This window comes from Oryctolagus cuniculus, chromosome 18 (assembly GCF_051225735.1).
Source record: "Oryctolagus cuniculus isolate XC-2025 breed Fujian yellow rabbit chromosome 18, ASM5122573v1, whole genome shotgun sequence".
Lineage (NCBI taxonomy): Eukaryota > Metazoa > Chordata > Mammalia > Lagomorpha > Leporidae > Oryctolagus > Oryctolagus cuniculus.
In genome coordinates this window covers 15,059,614-15,078,107 of record NC_142884.1, presented here as the reverse complement: position 1 = coordinate 15,078,107, position 18,494 = coordinate 15,059,614, and the positions used below count along the sequence as shown (strand labels likewise).

At 65.5% G+C, this 18,494-nt stretch overlaps 2 protein-coding genes across 5 annotated transcripts in view; both read left to right on the top strand.

The window, feature by feature from the left end:
• SPTBN4 (spectrin beta, non-erythrocytic 4) overlaps nt 1–6,972 on the top strand; it is a 78,908-nt gene extending 71,936 nt beyond the window's left edge. For 2 of the 4 annotated variants that reach the window (XM_070062202.2, XM_070062200.2), the window contains exons 28-36: nt 396–534; nt 622–706; nt 1,001–1,197; nt 1,725–2,344; nt 3,141–3,210; nt 3,660–3,952; nt 4,914–5,087; nt 5,224–5,266; nt 5,898–6,972. In XM_070062202.2, coding sequence (XP_069918303.1) covers nt 396–534; nt 622–706; nt 1,001–1,197; nt 1,725–2,344; nt 3,141–3,210; nt 3,660–3,952; nt 4,914–5,087; nt 5,224–5,266; nt 5,898–6,056 — 1,780 coding nt within the window. In that variant the 3' untranslated portion in view covers nt 6,057–6,972. The remainder of the gene's footprint in view (nt 1–395; nt 535–621; nt 707–1,000; nt 1,198–1,724; nt 2,345–3,140; nt 3,211–3,659; nt 3,953–4,913; nt 5,088–5,223; nt 5,267–5,897) is intronic. The other 2 variants (XM_070062205.2, XR_011383932.2) reach the window with 2 other exon arrangements.
• A 341-nt stretch (nt 6,973–7,313) lies between these two features.
• SHKBP1 (SH3KBP1 binding protein 1) lies at nt 7,314–17,365 on the top strand. Its single transcript, XM_051836389.3, has 18 exons — nt 7,314–7,446; nt 7,679–7,732; nt 7,857–7,902; nt 8,016–8,089; nt 8,337–8,395; nt 8,604–8,684; nt 10,111–10,272; nt 10,350–10,440; nt 10,525–10,715; nt 11,105–11,220; nt 11,517–11,604; nt 12,313–12,429; nt 14,166–14,336; nt 14,699–14,854; nt 15,081–15,177; nt 16,350–16,528; nt 16,723–16,837; nt 16,958–17,365. The coding sequence occupies exons 1-18, from the start codon at nt 7,361–7,363 to the stop codon at nt 17,187–17,189; spliced, it is 2,115 nt and encodes a 704-aa protein (XP_051692349.1). The 5' UTR covers nt 7,314–7,360; the 3' UTR covers nt 17,190–17,365.
• Nucleotides 17,366–18,494: the final 1,129 nt, after the last annotated feature.

The following is an 18,494-nucleotide window of genomic DNA, read 5'->3' as shown; positions in this document are numbered from 1 at the left end:
TTGGCCCAGCTCCAGCCGTTGCAGCCATTTGGGGAGTGAACCAGTGGATGGAAGACCTTTCTCTCTTTCTCCCTCTCTCTCTAACTCCGCCTCTCAAATAAATAGATCTTATTAAAAAAAAAAAAAAAAAAGCCCAGTCACAGAAAGCTTCAAACATTGACCTTGAAAGCCTGGAAGGTTCAAGTCACAGTAGCACACAACGTTGGCACCCCGGAAACCTGAAGTCCTCAGATCTGTGGGGAGGAGCCTTGGACCTTAGAACCTGCTCCTGGGGGCAGATGTGGTGAGCGCCGCAGGGCGCCAGCCGCAGGGCTTGGGCCTGGCCAGGTGCCACGTGTCCAGGGAGGGTGGAGGGAGGCCGCTGTGCTCAGACCCCTGCCCTCCGCCCGCTGCAGGGACGTGTCGTCCGTGGAGGTGCTCATGAACTACCACCAGGGCCTGAAGGCCGAGCTGGAGGCGCGGGTGCCCGAGCTGACCGCCTGCCAGGAGCTGGGGCGCTCCCTGCTGCTCAACAAGAGTGCCGTGGCTGACGAGGTGCGAGGGGCTCTGGGGTCCCCTCCGCCTCCCAGGCACATTGTGGGAGCCCCCCCTGATGCCCCTCCCACCCACCCATCACCCCAGATCCAGGCACAGCTGGACAAGCTGGGAACCAGGAAGGAGGAGGTGTCGGACAAGTGGGACCGCCACTGGGAGTGGCTGCAGCAGAGTGAGTGGGGCCCAGACACGTGGCACGGGGGCGCAGGGCCACGCTTCTGCTCCTGCGTGTCTGGCCAGGGTCTACAGGGCGGCTCAGGCATGCTTTGCACACTGTACGTGAATCCCCGAAAAGCAAATACCAGGGCTAGGAGGGTGGATGAGGCCTCGTCATTGAATCCCTGGAGGCAGGCACCTGGTGGCCAGGGCTGGCCTGGGGGAGGCCGGGTGGCGTGGAAGGCCAGGGCAGAGAGCCACTGCCCCAGGCGGGGGCCCCCAGCGCCCTCACCCCGCGTGCCTCCCCCAGTGCTGGAGGTGCACCAGTTCGCTCAGGAGGCCGTGGTCGCCGATGCCTGGCTGACAGCCCAGGAGCCGCTGCTGCAGAGCCGGGAGCTGGGCAGCAGCGTGGACGAGGTGGAGCAGCTGATCCGGAGACACGAGGCCTTCCGCAAGGCGGCCGCCGCCTGGGAGGAGAGGTTCAGCTCCCTGCGGCGCCTGACCACGGTCAGCACCTGGGCCCTGCCCTTCTCCCTCCGCGGCCCCCGCACCCATCTCCCTGTGTGGGACAGGCACCTGCAGGCCGTGTGGAGTGAGGGCAGACACACCTTGGAGAGGGCAGGGGTGGGGGTGGGCCTGTCACCCACAGTGATGGCCCGGGGCGGCCGGGATGTGCTGGGGCAGGACAGGGAGGGATGGGGCAGCGCTGGGGAGGACTGGGGGGTACCCAGAGCACTTGTCCCCGCCTGCGGGTGTCTGAGCTGAGACTGGGCCAAAGAGGTGAAGAGGCAATTGCAATGAAGGCCTGAGGTTGGACCGGGGAGGAGGGAGGAAGTGGGGGTTGGGAAGGCACCTGGAGGAAGACACGGTTCCCCGAGTCTCACATGGGTGCCTACTGGAGGGAGTCAGACTGGAGCGTTGGGCCAAGGGTGCGGTGTGGGCACAGACCCCGGCAGTTGGGATTTCCAGGGTCGATAAACGGAGCCACCTTCCCACCCCTGCCTGCACCCTGCCCCTGGCCCCTCCATCCCCAGATCGAGAAACTCAAAGCGGAGCAGAGCAAGCAGCCGCCCACTCCCCTGCTGGGGCGCAAGTTCTTCGGGGACCCCACGGAACTGGCGGCCAAGGCGGCGCCCCTGCTGCGGCCCGCGGGCTACGACAGGGCCTTGGAGCCCCTGGCCCGCCGGGCTTCGGACACGTTGTCGGCCGAGGTGCGGACACGGGTCGGCTACGTGCGCCAGGAGCTCAAGCCCGAGCGCCTCCAGCCGCGCATCGACCGGCTGCCGGAGGTCGCGGGCAAGGCGGAGACCACGGCCCCGCCGGCAGCTCCGGAAGACGCGGCCGAGACCCCCGGGACCCCTGCGGCGGCGGAGCAGGTCCGGCCACGGCCCGAGCGCCAGGAATCCGCGGACCGCGCGGAGGAGCTGCCCAGGCGGCGGCGGCCAGAGCGGCAGGAGTCGGTCGATCCCTCCGAGGAGGCCACGCGGAGGCGGCGGCCGGAGCGGCAGGAGGCGGCGGAGCACGAGGCGGCACACAGCCTCACCCTGGGCCGCTACGAGCAGATGGAGCGGCGGCGCGAGCGGCGCGAGCGGCGCTTGGAGCGGCAGGAGTCCAGCGAGCAGGAGATGCCCGCCAGGGGAGACCTGGCCAAGGGGTGAGGCCCGGGTGACCGCGGAGTGCGGAGGAGGGGGACGGAGGAAGGCCTGGGGAGGGTGATACCTGCTTCCTACCCATTTTGCAGAGGTGTAAACTGCGGCTGAAAGAGCCGAGATGTGCCGGTTGTCCCAGAGCTGACCTAGAGAAGGCTCCGGGCCTCAGTTTCCCCTCTGGGCTGATGGTAGAACCATCACCCCCTCAGTGCCAACAGCCCCATCAAGGTGGTCATGCCCACTGTATGGACTGGTCGCACTCAGGTGTCACTGGGCCTGGTAGGGCACGGACTGGAGCTCCCAGCTTTGAGAACACAGTTCCGCAGAGTGGGCTGTCAGCTGTGCCCCTCCCCCCCCCATAGAAGGCATTGGTCACGAGACAGTGACTTCGCGAGCCTCTTAAATGTTCCTGTTTATCGGGCATGCGCTGAGCACCCATCCTGTGCCGGGCGTGTGTGGGGGAGGGTAGTGACCGAACTGGTCCCAGCCCTGCCCTCACGGGGCTCACGGTCCAGTAGGGGACGCGGCCTTGAGGTCACCTGGCCAGGGCTGGGATGCGGAAGTTCCTGGGGGCCCAAGACCTCAGGGAGGGGGTGGGAGAAAGCACCAGTGAGCCCCGAGGCACCAGGGCGTGGCTTGCATCTCCACTTTTGTGCTGGGGAAAACTCCGGAACACCTGTAGAGCCTGAGGCTAGAATCCGAGAGGCCCACAGTCAAGGACCGGGCCTGCCGTTTGGGATCTCTGGGAGAAGGCAAAACTGACTCCAGGTGCACTGGGCTTTTCTGTACCCCCTCCCCCAGGAAGGCCACCCTGGCTGACATCGTGGAGCAGCTGCAGGAGAAAGAGGCCGGCCCAGGGCTCCCTGCCGGGGTAAGCTGAGCCTCGGATGGGTGGGAGTTGGGGACCCCTCCCCTCAGAGCAGGAGTCAGGATCTCAGAAACACCCAGTGTCTAGCGCCCAGAAACTCCCACAGGAAGATGGGAGAGTGGGCCCGGGAGACCCCCACCTACCCTACACACACTCACTCGACTCCCTACTTCCTCAGAGCCAGCCACATACACAGATCACCCCCAGGACAATGGGGCACCTGCCTGCACCCCCACAGGTGTAGCCCCCTCCTCCCACAGTGACAGGGACTCCAGGCCAGTCCTGGCAGGCTCCCTCCCAAGGCTCCTGGGGCTCCTAATCCCTTCCACACACGCCTCCAAGAAGCCAGCCCCGCAGACGGATGGGACCCCAGACCCACGGGCTCCCCCAGGCAGATGGCCGCCGCTCCCCCCACCATGGACAGCACTCCTCTTCCCCCTCCCTTCACACAGCCGTCGCTGCCTCAGCCTCGCGAGCTTCCCCCCGGCCGCCTGCCCAACGGGCTTGAGCCGCCCGAGCGGACACCTCGGCCGGACCGGCCGCGGGCGCGGGACCGGCCCAAGCCGCGACGGCGGCCGCGGCCTCGCGAGGGTGGTGAGGGCGGGGGAAGCCGGCGCTCGCGCTCCGCCCCGGCCCAGGGCGGCTCCGCCCCCGCGCCTCCGCCACCGCCCACTCACACAGTGCAGCACGAGGGCTTCCTGCTGCGCAAGCGCGAGCTCGACGCTAACCGCAAGTCGTCGAACCGGTGAGCGTGGGGGCGGGGTTCTGGAAGGCGGGGCCCAAGCTGAGTGTCCAATGAGTGAATAGGAGGTTGTGAGGAAGGGGTAGGGCTCAACTTCGAGAGGACCAACCGGTGGGGGTGGAGCCAGGGGAGGAGCTGGGCTAAACATCAGATGCCAACCAGTGGACAGGAGGGGCGGGGCCTAAGGTTGGTGCCGAGTGGGTGGAGCTTATATGGGGACAAGACACAGCTATTAAGAAAGTAAATAAATTAGGGCCCAATCTTAGAGCAGCCAACTCAGGAGCTAAATGGCAAACCACAGTGGAGTCCAGCGGGTTCCAGTGGCGTGTGAGGTGGAGCCTCAAGGGATCAAACCGGTGGGGGGGGTCCGCCCTCAAATTTTGGGTAGGGAGAGGGTGTGAAAGGGGGTTTAGCCCACACTTCGAGGGCTAAGTGGAAGGTGAGGCATCTCGCACAGGTTTCCAGAGGAGGGTGTCGCGGTGATGTTGACTCTTGGAGTCCAGCTCCTGGCTGTCCAGCTGCTTGTCCAGCCGAGAGGCAGAGTCTGTTGAGTGGTGGAGCCCCAGCCAGCAAGTGGGGCGGGGCCAAGGCCCAGAGGCCAAGAGGGCAGGGCGGGTTCCCATCCTGTCGGGGGTCTGGAGGGGTCCTTCCTGCTGTGCCTAGGGGCCCAAGGGTCCTTTGCTCCGGGGGTTCCTCCCGGACAGGCTTTCCTCCTCACTGGACCTCACGAGGACTCCATGAGGGTGAGGAGCGGGGGGAATGGATGGAGCAGAGGTTTGTGGAGGAGACGGCTCAAGTCTTGCCTTGGGGAGGCCTGAGGGGGGCAACCCCAGGAGGGACCAGCCTGGGGAAGGGCTTGGTGCTCCAGGTGGAGACGCTGTGAGCTCAGAAGCAGCCCGCCATGGGCGTCTGGTAGGCGGGCTCAGGCCAGGAGTCCCCAGGCGGAGTGCCGCGGTTCTTCCAGGTCGTGGGTGAGCCTGTACTGCGTGCTCAGCAAAGGGGAGCTGGGCTTCTACAAGGACGCCAAGGGCCCGGCCTCGGGGGGGACACACGGCGGGGAGCCCCTGCTCAGCCTGCACAAGGCCACCAGCGAGGTGGCTAGCGACTACAAGAAGAAGAAGCATGTCTTCAAGCTCCAGTAAGCCCGGGCGCGGGTGGGAGGGAGGGACCCAAGGCCCCGGCTCCCTCTCCCAGCAGAACCCTGGCTCCTGGAAGACAGCTGGGGGGTGGGCAGGCTGGCCTCTTCCCCCAAGCCCTGTGTGCCCTTCCTGCAGGACCCAGGACGGCAGCGAGTTTTTGCTCCAAGCTAAAGACGAGGTGAGAACCGGGCCCTCGCCTGCGTGGCTAGCTCCTGGCGCAGAGGGAGGGAAACACACAGCCCCAAGCTCTCAGGGCTGCAGAGGGAGGGCCCTGGCTTGGGGTGGGGGGAAAGGCAGGAGCAGGTGACAGGGACAGGACTTGAATGACGCCAGCAGCTAAGGGGTGAAGTCAGGGAAGGAGCGTTGAGAGCTGTGGAGTCGCAGATAACCTCATTATCTCATTCAGCGCTCCCAGAGGCCTGAAGTCGGTCTTGTTCCCTGGCACCTCTTCCTTACCTGTGAAATGGAGGTGAAGGCGGATTCCCCTCGTAGGGTTATTGTGATAATTCACAGAGCAGGCACCTGCAGGGCACGCGGCAGTGTTCTGGAGGGATCCGCCGCTATGGGTAGTGTGTGTGGTTGAGCGCCGCACAGGTTCACGGGAACACAGCCACAGGAATGCTGGGGACCGAGCCTGGCACCTGTGTGCTGTGTCACTCAGTGCCACCTTGTCGCGCCCCTCTCCTCCCTACTGGGATTTACGAGATGAGAAAACGCAGCTTCGCAGAGGGCGGGCTCGTTCCACAGTCCTCTGTTCCTCCAGCTCCACTCGTCCAAATATAGACTCGGTGCCCTGTTTCTTCCCGCAGGAGGAGATGAACGGCTGGCTGGAGGCTGTGGCCGCCTCCGTGGCGGAACACGCCGAGATCGCCCGCTGGGGCCAGACGCTGCCCACCACGTCGTCCACCGACGAGGGCAACCCCAAGCGAGAAGGCGGGGAGCGCAGGGCCAGCGGGCGCCGGAAGTGACCTGACTCCCCTGCCCGGGGCCACACCCGTCTCCTCGCCCCTCCTCTCAGCACTGTGGGCACAAAGACACTTTCTCCTCCGCGGGGGCCGGAGCCCCTCGTTCCATCACTGCGGATGCGCCATGACGGGCACTGGGAAGGAGGGGCTTCTCCTGCACCCCAAGAAGTGGTCAGGGGACTGCTGCCCCTACAGCCATATATCGGCCCCTTCCTGCTCGCCACCCCCACCCCCGGTGCTGGGGCTCCATTATTTTTTATGCAATAACTGAGCTTGGTGGGGGTGGGCAGGAGGCCAGTTGAGCCAAGCCCCCTGCCCCGATCCGTAGATCCTGCCCCAAGAAGTCGGGGTGGTGGGGGCGGTCATTCCTGTCCCCTCTCCGCCCTAGGGATGGGCACGGGGGCGCTGGTGAGGTCCCCTGGGCCATCCAGGGTGCTAGGGGGTGGGGAGGGGACACCTCCTCCCCGCCTTTACCTCACTTCCAATGCTGCCTTGATCTCTGTCTGGGAGGGGGCGTGGAGGGGCCCATGCCCCTGCACTCCGCCGCCTCAGAGCCATGTGGTTAATTCCCGACTTAGTTTATTTTTGCAAAATGTCAACTTCCTCCTCTTCCCCGCCCCCGCCCCCCCCCCCCGCATCCGCGAAGGCTTTTAACGGGAGGGGCGTCAAAGCTCAACCCTGTCTCCCTCCCCGCCTCCCCAGCTGTAAATGCCACCTCTCGAGGGGAGGGGGGAGGGGAAGCCCTCCCCTGCATGCCTCTGGCTGGAGCACCTCCGTGGGCAGGGCGGGGGGGCCGGCTCTGGGCAGCCCCCGGGGCCGCCTGGAGGAGCTGCTGGGGCCCAGGGGTGTGGGCAGTGTGGCGGGCGCACACTACGAACCTGTAATAAACCCTTTGGCTTTGACGGTCTGTTCTGGTTTGTCTGCCTTTCCTGGGCTCTCCAGGGACGACTAGAGGGAGGGTGGGGGGCGTGGCTGCCCAGAACTGCTAGATGTACCCCTGGTGTGGACTTATTTCAGGATGTAAACATGCGCCAGTCGACGAAGCAGCCAGATGCCATACCTAAAACGGGAACCCCACAGGGCCCAGGATGTACTCAAACTTCCCCAAAGGAGCCGCGGGGCCCGCCCCGTCCAGCGCAGGAAAGGCGCGGCTCTTTAAGGAGGCGGAGAATCGAATTTTGACGGGCGAGAGTTCTGCCCAATCATTGGTGGCTCTTGGAGTCTCTGACCCAATGAGCACGTTGTGGGGGCGGGGTCTACGTGCACACCCGGAAGTGAGTGCAGGCCGGCTGGCTCGCCCGGGGACCATGGCTGCGGCGGCGGCTGCAGCGGAGGGGGTCCCGGGTCGGGGTCCTCCCGGGGAAGTGATTCATCTGAATGTGGGAGGCAAGAGGTGAGTGTGGAAGATTCCGGAGGCCGTACCCTAGGGGGCGGGAAGCGAGCGGGAGTACCCGCCTCTCCCCGGGGGAATCCCTGTCCATCAAGGGCTGCTCCGCCCCCCTGCCAGAGGCGGGAGAACCCGGGAAAACGCCGGGGGTGGGGGAAACGCACGGGATCCTGCTGAGGGGCCGCCTTCCTCACCCTCTCTCCCACGGCTCGTGCGTCCGCCGACCTCGACCTCGCAGGTTCAGTACCTCTCGCCAGACTCTCACCTGGATCCCAGACTCTTTCTTCTCCAGGTGATCGGGAGAGCGAGCTGGGGACGGGGGCGGGGAATCGGGTGGGGAGGATGTGGGGCGCCCTCTTTCTTGCCGCCCACCCCCTGCCCGGCCGTGACGCCGGCTGTGTGCCCCCTTCCCGCAGTCTTCTGAGCGGACGCATCTCCACGCTGAAAGACGAGACCGGAGCCGTGAGTGGGGCGGGAGCCGAGGTGGGGCGGCGGGGAGGAGGCGCGACGGGACCCCCTGCTCAGCCGGGCTCTTGGCCCCTCCACCCTCTACCCTTCCCCCTGCTTTCTCACAGATCTTCATCGACAGGGACCCCACCGTCTTCGCCCCCATTCTCAACTTCCTGCGCACCAAAGAGTTGGACCCTAGGTGGGCTTGGATGAAGGGGAGTGGGTGTCCCTACCTCCTCCCCGAGGGGACTCTTCCCTCCCTCCGATGTGCGCTTAAGCGCCGTTCTGTTAGACTTACTCAGAGCTTGGCCGCGTTAAAACTGTATGTCCATGGCGTCCCCCCACCCACGTCATCACAAATGGGAATCCTGAGCCTGTCAAAATCGGCTGTGTCTGTACCCACCCCCATGCCCCAGAGCCTGACCCCGGTCAATTCTACTGCCTAGGGGTGTCCATGGTTCCAGCCTCCTCCACGAAGCCCAGTTCTATGGGCTCACTCCTCTGGGTAAGTGGGGCCCCTGACGAGCACCCTCCCTGCTTGGAAAGCCAGCTCTCTCCCCCCTGCCCTCTCCCCCTCTCTCCTGAAAAAGGGTTGGGTTGGCACCAAGAGCCCTGGAGGTGGCCCTGGGTCTGAGGGCAGTGGGGGTGGCCTGAGGCGGGAGGCGCCTGCCTCCGTGCCCCCAGGTCCGAGCCTTTGAGTCCTCCTGTCGCAGTTCGACGCCTGCAGCTGCGGGAGGAGTTGGATCGATCTTCCTGCGGAAATGTCCTCTTCAATGGTTACCTGCCCCCACCAGGTGGGCACTCCCGGGGGCTGAGGGGAGGGAGGTGGCGGGAGACTGCATTTCCCATGAGGCTGCAGCCCTCCGGTGCCTGCCCGGTGAGCCCAGGGACATGATGGCTGTGGTTCTGTCTGAGATGCTTGGGAAGAAGTGGGGAACAGCATTTCCCACGAGGCAGTGCGGCCAGTTGGGTCTCCTTGAGGTGCAGAAGCATGCCCCAGAGCCCACTGGGAGTTGTAGTCCTAGGGGGAGGCTGTGGATGAACTGCGTCCTATGCAGGGAAAGAGGAAATATTAAAGGAAATATTAAAGTTCCCGGGTTCTAGTCCCGGTCGGGGCGCCAGATTCTGTCCCGGTTGCCCCTCTTCCAGGCCAGCTCTCTGCTGTGGCCCAGGAGTGCAGTGGAGGATGGCCCGAGTACTTGGGCCCTGCACCCCATGGGAGACCAGGATAAGTACCTGGCTCCTGCCATCAGATCAGCATGGTGCGCTGGCTGCAGCGCGCCGGCCGTGGCGACCATTGGAGGGTGAACCAACGGCAAAGGAAGACCTTTCTCTCTGTCTCTCTCTCTTACTGTCCACTCTGCCTGTCAAAAAAAAAAAAAAAGTTGTTGATAATCTCCATGAGAGCCTGCAGCAGCCAGCCCACTGCCGGCCACGGGAAGCATGGGGACTGCAGGCTTTGCCGAGTGGTGGGAGAAGCAGAATGGGGGAATTTAAGCTAGAACTTGTTCCATAAGCTCAGTCGTTATGTACCACCTGCATGAGTTTGCCTGCACTGTTCTTTCCCCATTTACTTCACTTTCAAAAGAGTTGTTTTAAACAGGAGCTTTCTCTTTGTTAATATTTATTTTTATTTATTTAACAGAGAGAGAGAGAGAGAGAGAGAGAGAGATCTTCCATCTGTTGATTCACTCCCCAAATAGTCGTAATGGCCAGGGCTGGCAAAGGGCTGGGCCAGGCGGAAGCCAGGAACCAGGAGCTTCATCCGGGTCTTCCGCATGGGTGCAGGGGCCCAAACACTTGGGCCATCTTCAGCTGCTTTCCCAGGTGCATTAGCAGGGAGCTGGATCAGAAGCAGAGCAGCCGGGACTCACCCGTATGGGATGCTGGCGGTGCAGGCGGTGGCTTCACCCGCTGTGCCAGGGTTCCGGTCCCTCCGCAGAAGCTGCCTAGCACCACTACCTTTCCACCATAAAGTTAGCACGAAATGAAGCACAGCCACAGAGTGCTGGTGGACTGGCCAGGCGCTGGTGCCTGCCGGGGAGCGGGCTCCCGCCTGCTGCACAGTGGGCTCCGGGGGCCCGGGTTGCTGTGTGACCCGATGTCACCACACGCCATGTCCCCGCACACCACGTGGGGGTCAGCCTGTGTCACATCCAAAGTGCTTGCTAAATGACAGCCGGATTACAATGGTTGCTACCCGCCCCTCCTCCCCACCAGTGTTTCCGGTGAAGCGGAGGAGCCGGCACAGCCTGGTGGGACCCCAGCAGGTAGGAGGGCGCCCAGCTCCTGTTCGCCGGAGCAACACGATGCCCCCTAACCTGGGCAATGCAGGGCTGCTGGGGCGGATGCCGGATGAGAGGGCCCCACCCTCTCCGTCAGGTAGGTGCCTGGCCTTGCCGTCCGCGCAGCCCGCGGGGCCCCGTGACCCTGCCCTCAGCCCTGCCCTTCCCTCCAAGGGCAACCCGAGGAGCCGGGGATGGTTCGCCTGGTCTGCGGACACCACAGCTGGATCGCCGTGGCCTACACCCAGTTCCTTGTCTGCTACAGGTGCTCAGGGAGGGGCCGGGAGGTCTGAGCCCCATGGACAGGGCGGGCGTGAGGGCAGGGGTGATGGCGTCCCCCATTCTGCAGGCTGAAGGAAGCCTCCGGCTGGCAGCTGGTGTTCTCCAGCCCCCGCCTGGACTGGCCCATTGAGCGCCTGGCGCTCACAGCCCGCGTGCCCGGCGGCGCCTTGGGCGAGCACGACAAGATGGTGGCCGCGGCCACGGGCGGCGAGATCCTGCTGTGGGCCCTGCAGGCAGAAGGCGGTGGCTCGGAGATAGGTACGGCCCCAGGCCTTTTCCAGAAACTTCTTCCCCTCAGACTCCCGCGGCCTGTGCACCAGTCCTCTGCCGCCTTAGATCTCGGGCTCCTCGGGGTGCTCCGGCCATTAGCATGCCTGAACGGCGCGGGAAACCCACATGCAGTTCCCGCCTCCACCAGGCCCCCCCTGCCTTGTCAGGTCCCCGCCTTGCCGGAGCGCTCCAAGCTCGCAGAGCCCGGGTCTGTCCCCATGAGGAGTCTCCGGCTTGCGGGACAGGTCTGCCTGTTGGCGTCCTCAGAGCTGGCGGCTCCTCGGTCCCTGGAGTTCTTCCTGCAGTGTCCTCCCCCCCCCCATCCCCCACCCCTGCCCCGCCAGGCACCCCCGCTGAGCCCTCCTTGCCCTCCGCAGGGGTCTTCCATCTGGGGGTGCCGGTGGAGGCCTTGTTCTTTGTCGGGAACCAGCTCATCGCCACGAGCCACACAGGGCGCATCGGGGTGTGGAACGCCGTCACCAAGCACTGGCAGGTAGGCCTCCGCTAGCCTGGCTGCCCCCGCTTCCAGGCTCTGCCCTGCAGGGACCTGGCGCGTGGGTTCCCTTCTGTGCCCTCCCTGGGGAGAGAGCCCGAGAACACAGCAGTGGGCCAGAACCAGGGGATGAGTGTGATGGCAGCCTAAGGAGCCTCAGGGAGGCCAGAAATACAGTGTGGAGGAGAAACTCGGGGCACAGGGACAGAGCCACCCACGCCCAGGGGTCGCAGGAGAACAGCTGGAAACAGGCTGGGGAGGGTGTGTCTCCAGGGGCCCTGTCCCGCCCACCGCAGGTGCAGGAGCTGCAGCCCATCACCAGCTATGACGCGGCCGGCTCCTTCCTTCTCCTGGGCTGTAACAACGGCTCCATCTACTACGTGGGTGAGCAGCCCCCACCCCCCAGAAACAGCAGGGGGAGGGCACAGGGAGGGTGTCATGAGTGAGCCTGCCACGGCCCCCTGCCCCACGGGGAGGGTGCCCTGAGTAAGCCCGCCACGCTCCCCTGCTTGAGGGAGCCTGCCACACCCCTCAGCCCCACAGGGAGGGCGCCCTGAGCGAGCCTGCCAGCCCCCCTGCCCCACTGGGAGGGCCCTGAGGACGCCCTGAGCCAGCCTGCCACACCCCCCTGCCCCACGGGGAGGGCGGGGAGGGCGTCTTGAGGGAGCCTGCCACGCCCCTCAGCCCCATGGGGAGGGCTCCCTGAGTAAGCCCGCCACGCCCCCCTGCGTGAGGGAGCCTGCCACGCCCCCCTGCCCCACTGGGAGGGCGCCCTGAGTAAGCCCGCCACGTCCCCCTGCGTGAGGGAGCCTGCCACGCCCCTCAGCCCCATGGGGAGGGCGCCCTGAGCGAGCCTGCCACGCCCCCCTGCGTGAGGGAGCCTGCCACGCCCCTCAGCGCCACGGGGAGGGCGCCCTGAGCGAGCCTGCCACGCCCCCCTGCGTGAGGGAGCCTGCCACGCCCCTCAGCCCCATGGGGAGGGCGCCCTGAGCGAGCCTGCCACGCCCCCCTGCGTGAGGGAGCCTGCCACGCCCCTCAGCGCCACGGGGAGGGCGCCCTGAGTGAGCCTGCCACGCCCCCCTGCCCTCCCAGACGTGCAGAAGTTCCCCCTGCGCATGAAAGACAACGACCTCCTGGTCAGCGAGCTGTACCGCGACCCGGCGGAGGACGGGGTCACCGCCCTCAGCGTCTACCTCACCCCCAAGACCAGTAAGCCGAGACCCCGCTGCCCTCCCTGCTGGAGCCCCGCCTTGGCCCCGGCCCCGCCCGCAGCTGTCTTCTCCCATGGGTGTGGCCTTAACAAAGGGGGCAGGATCCAACCCTCATGTAGTCGCTCAACAAACACCCACTGAGCGCGCCTTGTGTCCCAGCTGTTCTAGGCGCTCCTGCAGGGGCGCCATGGCCCCTGGGGCCCCCTTTGTATTTCTTTCCCATCTCTGTGAGGGGGCGTGACTTTTGCACGTCCACATAGCACAGGGTGGTGCATTCTACAGGGGACAAAGCTGTGATCTCTTACTTGAGAGTTTTTTGGTTGTTTTTTGGTCGGTTTCTGTTTGAGATTAAAGTCCTAAGACGTAACGTTCACACTTTTAAAGTATATTCACAAGGTTGTACAACAACCGCCACTGTTGAATCCCAGAACATTCTCATCGCCCCCCGTGGGAAGCTCCTACCCGTTAGCCGTCACCCCCTTCCCCGCTCCCGACAGCCTCTGGGAACCACTGGTCTCCATCACGTTCTGTGGATTTGCCTGTTCTGAGTGTTTCATGTAAATGGAATCAAAGGCTGTGGCCTTTCGTCTGGTGTTTTTTGCTTAGCATAATACTCGTCCATGCGGGTTTTGTTGGTTGGTAGGTTTTGTTACTTGAAAGGCAGAGAAAGAGAGAGCTGCCATCTGCTGCTTCTCTCCCCGAATGCCCCCAGTGGCCGCCGGGGACTGAGTCCAGGAGCTGGGAACTTAGTCCAGGTCTCCCACATGAATGGCAGGGAGCCAACTACAGAGTCGGGAGCCAGAGCCGGGCATTAAACCCAGCCGCCTCCCATGGGGATGTTGGTGCCGACCTGTGCCTAACCCCCAGGCCCACTCCCCACTCCCAGTTGTTTGCTTTTGTTTTTTGTCACTAGTGCTTTCTGAATCTTCAGATGTCCTTACCTACCCGCGGGCTGTATTCCCCAGTGTTTTCTTCCAGAAGCTTCTCGCTTTAGCTTTCACACACGGGTCTCTCCCATCTCTACCTTGACTGTGGGGTGTGAGGTAGGGGTGTGAGTTCACGTCTCCCAGCAGGAGAAGGTTGGCTGATGACCCCAGCTTCAGGGCGTGCGGCCTTTACTCCATGTGAGGCGCTCATTCCTACACTCACCCTGTTCCTCCCACTGCGTGCCACCATTTCCAGGCTTAACATGTCACCTTACAGGGTGGGCGTCGTGGGCGCGTTTTGGCACGGGTCACGTGGCTCCGCTTCCGTCTGCCCTGGGCTCGCTCCCTGTCCGCATTCCCACGTGTCGCCCTAACCCACAGCTGTGCCTGCTGCACACAGTGTTGAAACCTCCGTCAAATTTCTGAGAGTTGCAAACTATAATTCTTCCCTGGTAGAAAGTGCAGGGCTGGGAGTCCCTCGGGCCGTCTGGGTTCCATTTTCTTGTCTTGTTCTCCGTGTTTCTAGGTCTCTTTCTATGTCTATCTCTGTAGTTCCATCCCCGGGTCTCTGCCTGTCTGTCTCTCTGATGTCCTTCCTGCGTGTCCCTGTTTCTCGCGTTCTCGCTCTCTGTCTCCGTCATTAGCCGTTTCCGTCTGAGTTCCCATCTCTGCATCTCTCTCTCTGATCTGTGCCCTTGGCACCCTCCTCCTCCTCCGTCTCCCGCATCTTCTCTCCCTTCTTCCCAGCTCGCCCTCTCCCTGTTGTGTGGTTGTCGCTCGCTCTCCGTAACGCAGGCCCTCCCTGCAGGCGACAGCGGGAACTGGATCGAGATCGCCTACGGCACGAGCTCCGGGGGCGTGCGGGTCATCGTGCAGCACCCCGAGACGGTGGGCTCGGGGCCCCAGCTCTTCCAGACCTTCACCGTGCACCGCAGCCCCGTCACCAAGATCATGCTGTCCGAGAAGCACCTCATCTCAGGTGGGCCCCTCTCGCGCAGCGGGGTGGCGGTGGGGGCGGGGCCGCGACGTCACTGCAGAAGTGAGAGGGGAGCGCATTTGCTGGTGTGTGTGGGGAGGCCTGGGGGGGGGTGTCTCATCCGTCCGTCCGGCAAGCACTTATTGAGCGCCTGCTGTGCCTGCTCAGGGGGCTGAGTCCTTGTCCTCACGCGCTAGCCTGAGGCTGCGGTGAGACGGGACCAGGCTCTGGTCCGATTGTGGAGGCGGAGCCACCAGGATCTTTGGCCACTTGGGTTCTGGGGAGAGAGCTGGAGAGAAGGGGAGGAATTCAGAGGGGCTGGCACCAGGGCCGGGCCTGACTCTGCACCGCTCCACGCCCCCCAGTCTGTGCCGACAACAACCACGTGCGCACGTGGTCGGTGACCCGCTTCCGGGGCATGATCTCCACCCAGCCCGGCTCCACCCCGCTCGCCTCCTTCAAGATCCTGGCTCTGGAATCGGCCGACGGCCATGGCGGCTGCAGCGCTGGCAATGACATCGGTGCCTCCCGGCCCTGCCCCCTGCCACCTGCCCTGACACCTCTGCACCCACCCCCATTGGCCGCCGACCCCCTCTGACCTCCGTTGACCTCCATTTACTCCCAGCTGACCCCTCTGCTTCCCTGACTTGTCACTCCCGGGTCCCCTGGGAATGGGCCCCTTGTTGGGGGGGGGGGAGGAAGGCTCAAGGGACCCCGGCCAGCCCTGACCCCTGCCCCCTGGCCCAGGCCCCTACGGCGAGCGGGACGACCAGCAGGTGTTTGTGCAGAAGGTGGTGCCCAGCGCCAGCCAGCTCTTCGTGCGCCTGTCATCCACGGGCCAGCGGTGAGGGGGCCGTCGGGAGGGCGCTGTCCCGGGAGAAGGCCAGCTGCCAGCTGGGCCTCCGAGGGGCACCCGGGGACAAAGGCTGAGAGGGAGGGAGGGCGGCCTGATGGTGTGGGAGCTGGAGCTGTCAGAGTGGTGATGTGTGTGTGGGGGGGGGCTGCAGGCGGGGAAACCTCTGGGCCCTGCACTGGACACCACAGAACCCAGGGGTGGGGGGCGTCTGAGCCTGACTGGGGGGGCACAGGCAGGGGTGAGGACAGGATGGGGACACAGGCAGGAATGAGGGTAGAAGGGGGCACAGGCAGGGGTGAGGACAGGAGCGGGCCAGGCAGAGGAGAAGCTAGGAGGAGGGGCACAGGCAGGGATGAGGACAGGAGTGGGCCAGGTAGGGGAGAGGCTAGGAGAAGGGGCACAGGCAGGGGTGAGGATAGGAGCGGGCCAGGCAGGGGAGAGGCTAGGAGGAGGGGCACAGGCAGGGGTGAGGGCTGATGAGGACAGGAGGGGGCACAGGCAGGTGGGAGGGCGGAGTGGGAGGGGCACAGGCAGGGGTGAGGGCTGATGGGGGGCACTGGCGTGGTGAGGACAGGAGGGGGCACAGACAGGGGTGAGGGCGGAGTGGGAGGGGCACAGGCGTGGTGAGGACGGGGGGGCACAGGCAGGGGTGAGGGCGGGGTGGGAGGGCACTGTAAGGAGCTGCAGCCTGGGAAGGGTCCCGGGAGGCTCTCGGAGGCCTGAGGGCAGAAGCTGGAGGGCAGGTGGTGAACTGGGGGAAGCAGGCAGGAGCGGAGAACCCAGCTGAGGGAGGGCAGGTGCAGGGCTGGGGAGGAGGAGATGGGCAGGGGCTCTCGGAGCCGACCGGAAGCGGAGGTCAGGGATGGGGCTGCTGAGGTGGGCAGGGCGTTCTCAGAGGCGGGGAAGAGCCCAGATTCGGCTGCTGCGGGGGCTGTGCAGGAGGTGGGGAGGAGGCCGGGACCCTGCAGGAGCAGGGCAGAGCCGCCATGGGGGAAGGCCCGAGGCCCACTCGGGATGCACTGCGGGTGGGTGACTCTCGGGATGCCCAGGGGCCGGCACACCAGACACCGGGGGTGGCCGGTGGAGGGGCAGGAACCGCAGCCCTCGGGGTGGCGGCTGTGAGTGTGGCTGGAGTGACCAGCCCCGCTTGCGCCCCCCAGGGTGTGCTCCGTGCGCTCCGTGGACGGCTCGCCCACCACTGCCTTCACCGTGCTCGAGTGCGAGGGCTCGCGGCGGCTCGGCTCGCGGCCGCGGCGCTACCTGCTCACCGGCCAGGCCAACGGCAGCCTGGCCATGTGGGACCTGACCACCGCCATGGACGGGCTCGGCCAGGCCCCTGGTACTCCCCGCCCCGCCTCCCTCAGCCCCTCTCTCCTCCCTCCAACCTCTCCGGGCGCTGCTCCTCAACCCCCCTCATGGTCCGACCTCTGTCCGCCCATCTCTGCATCCTCTCACCGTTTCCACCCCTTGATGTGTGCAGCGCGACCTCTGCCCCTTGCCCTGTGACCCCTGACCCCCCTCCTTGCCCTCCAGCTGGTGGCCTGACTGAGGAAGAGCTAATGGAGCAGCTGGAGCAGTGTGAGCTGGCCCCCCTGGCCTCCTCGCGGGGCTCCCTCCCCAGCCCCTCGCCCCGCGCCTCTCTCACCAGGTAGCTGCACCCCTGCTCTGGTGCCCTGGGGACGGGGCAGAGCCCGGGGGCCGGGGTGGGGGTGGGGGTGGGGGGCGTGCAGCTGCCCCTGATGACCTGCCTCGGCCCTCTCGCCCCCAGCCTACACTCAGCCTCCAGCAGCACCTCCCTGTCCGGCCGCCGCGGGAGCCCCAGCCCCCCGCAGGCAGAGGCCCGGCGACGAGCCGGAGGCAGCTTCGTGGAGCGGTGCCAGGAGCTGGTGCGGAGTGGGCCAGAGACCCGACGGCCACCGACCCCAGCCCCTCGGCCCTCCGCGGGGCTCGGGGCACCCCTCACGTCCCCCAAGAAGCAGCTCAATGAAACCTCCTTTTGAACACAGTGAGTGCCTTCGGAGACCTCGGTCCCGGGGAAACTCGGTGTTTCTCTGCTTCCTCCCGGGGCCCCGGGTTCGGGGCCAGGGTCTCCTTGGATTGGTCATTGTTACTAGAAGCCCACTGCCCCCTTCTGTGGGAGCCGCGGTCACCTCAAATAAAGTTCTCACTGCCACTACCTCATTTGCCTTCTTTGTGGGGGTTGGGCCCCAGGGAAGGGGTGGGAAGATGCCAGGCCCTTGGCATCCCTGGCTATTGGCTCAGGGACCTCGGCCTCGCTTGGTTCAGGTGCAGAACAGGAACGTGCTGGCAGAGACCCTGGCTTCAGGCATGGCTGGATCCAGGGGTCCGCTGCTCGTGCGGTGCGGAACGTCTTTGCTTTCCCCTCGCATCGCATCGTCCTCGGGTCTCCCCGCCCTCACTGCAGGCAGCTCCTTGCAGCGGTTTTCTCTGCAGGCTTGAGTGGAGTCGGGGCGGCGGCGGGGGGGGGGGGTGGGGGGGTCCGAGGGTTCTCGGTCAGATCAGGGTCCAAGGGATGGCGTGGACAGGGAGGGCCTGGCCCCGCGGGCTCGCGGCGTGGGGGCAGGCGGACGACAACGGCCCCGGAAGCCAACGCAGCCGGAGGCGGTTGCCTGGCAACGAGCGTGGAGGCTGCCCGGATCCCAGGCTGCAGGGAGGCGTCGGCGGCGCCCCCGCGCGCGCTGCGGCCGCGGGTAGGAGACTCGGAGCGGGGCTTCGGGGCCAGGGTCTCCGGACGCTGGGACCCGGCAGTCGGCGTCAGCGCCGTGGCGGTGAGCGTGGCGCGCACTCGGTCCGGACGCGGGGGAGGGGCGCCGGGCTGACGCCCCGCAAGCGGCAGCGGGGGTGGGCTTGGGATCCTCAGCGCGGAGCCGCGTCCTGGTCCTGCGGGGGAAGGAGCGCGGCCCGCACCTCAGCGGGAAAAGGGGCGGGGGCGGGGCCTGATGCTCTGGGGGTGGGGCTTGTGATTCTGAGACTTTTTACTTGTATCTGAAAGGTAGACAGACTGAGAGAGACAGCAGGCGAGCGAGAGATCCTCCATCTGCAGGCTCACTCCCCAAATGCCTTAACAGTCGTGGCTGGGCCAGGCCAGGCCAGGCCAAACTCCATCTGGGTCTCCCCCGTGAGTGGCAGTCCATCCGGGTCTCCCTGTGAGTGGCAGGAACCCAGTACCTGGGCCGCCGTCTGCTGGCTGCCTCGCAGGTGCATCGGCAGGAAGTGGGCTGGAAGCAGGGTAGGCCAGCCTGGAACCCGAGCCGGGCTGGGCGGACGTGGTGCAGGTGCTGAGC

What these genes read in the sequence shown, in the direction of transcription:
- SHKBP1 (XM_051836389.3), top strand. Translation starts at nt 7,361, where the DNA reads ATGGCTGCGGCGGCGGCTGCAGCGGAGGGGGTCCCGGGTCGGGGTCCT. An exon ending in CCAGACTCTTTCTTCTCCAG is followed by an intron (nt 7,733 to 7,856) that starts GTGATCGGGAGA and finishes CCCTTCCCGCAG; the next exon opens with TCTTCTGAGCGGACGCATCT. An exon ending in CGGGCTCGGCCAGGCCCCTG is followed by an intron (nt 16,529 to 16,722) that starts GTACTCCCCGCC and finishes CTTGCCCTCCAG; the next exon opens with CTGGTGGCCTGACTGAGGAA.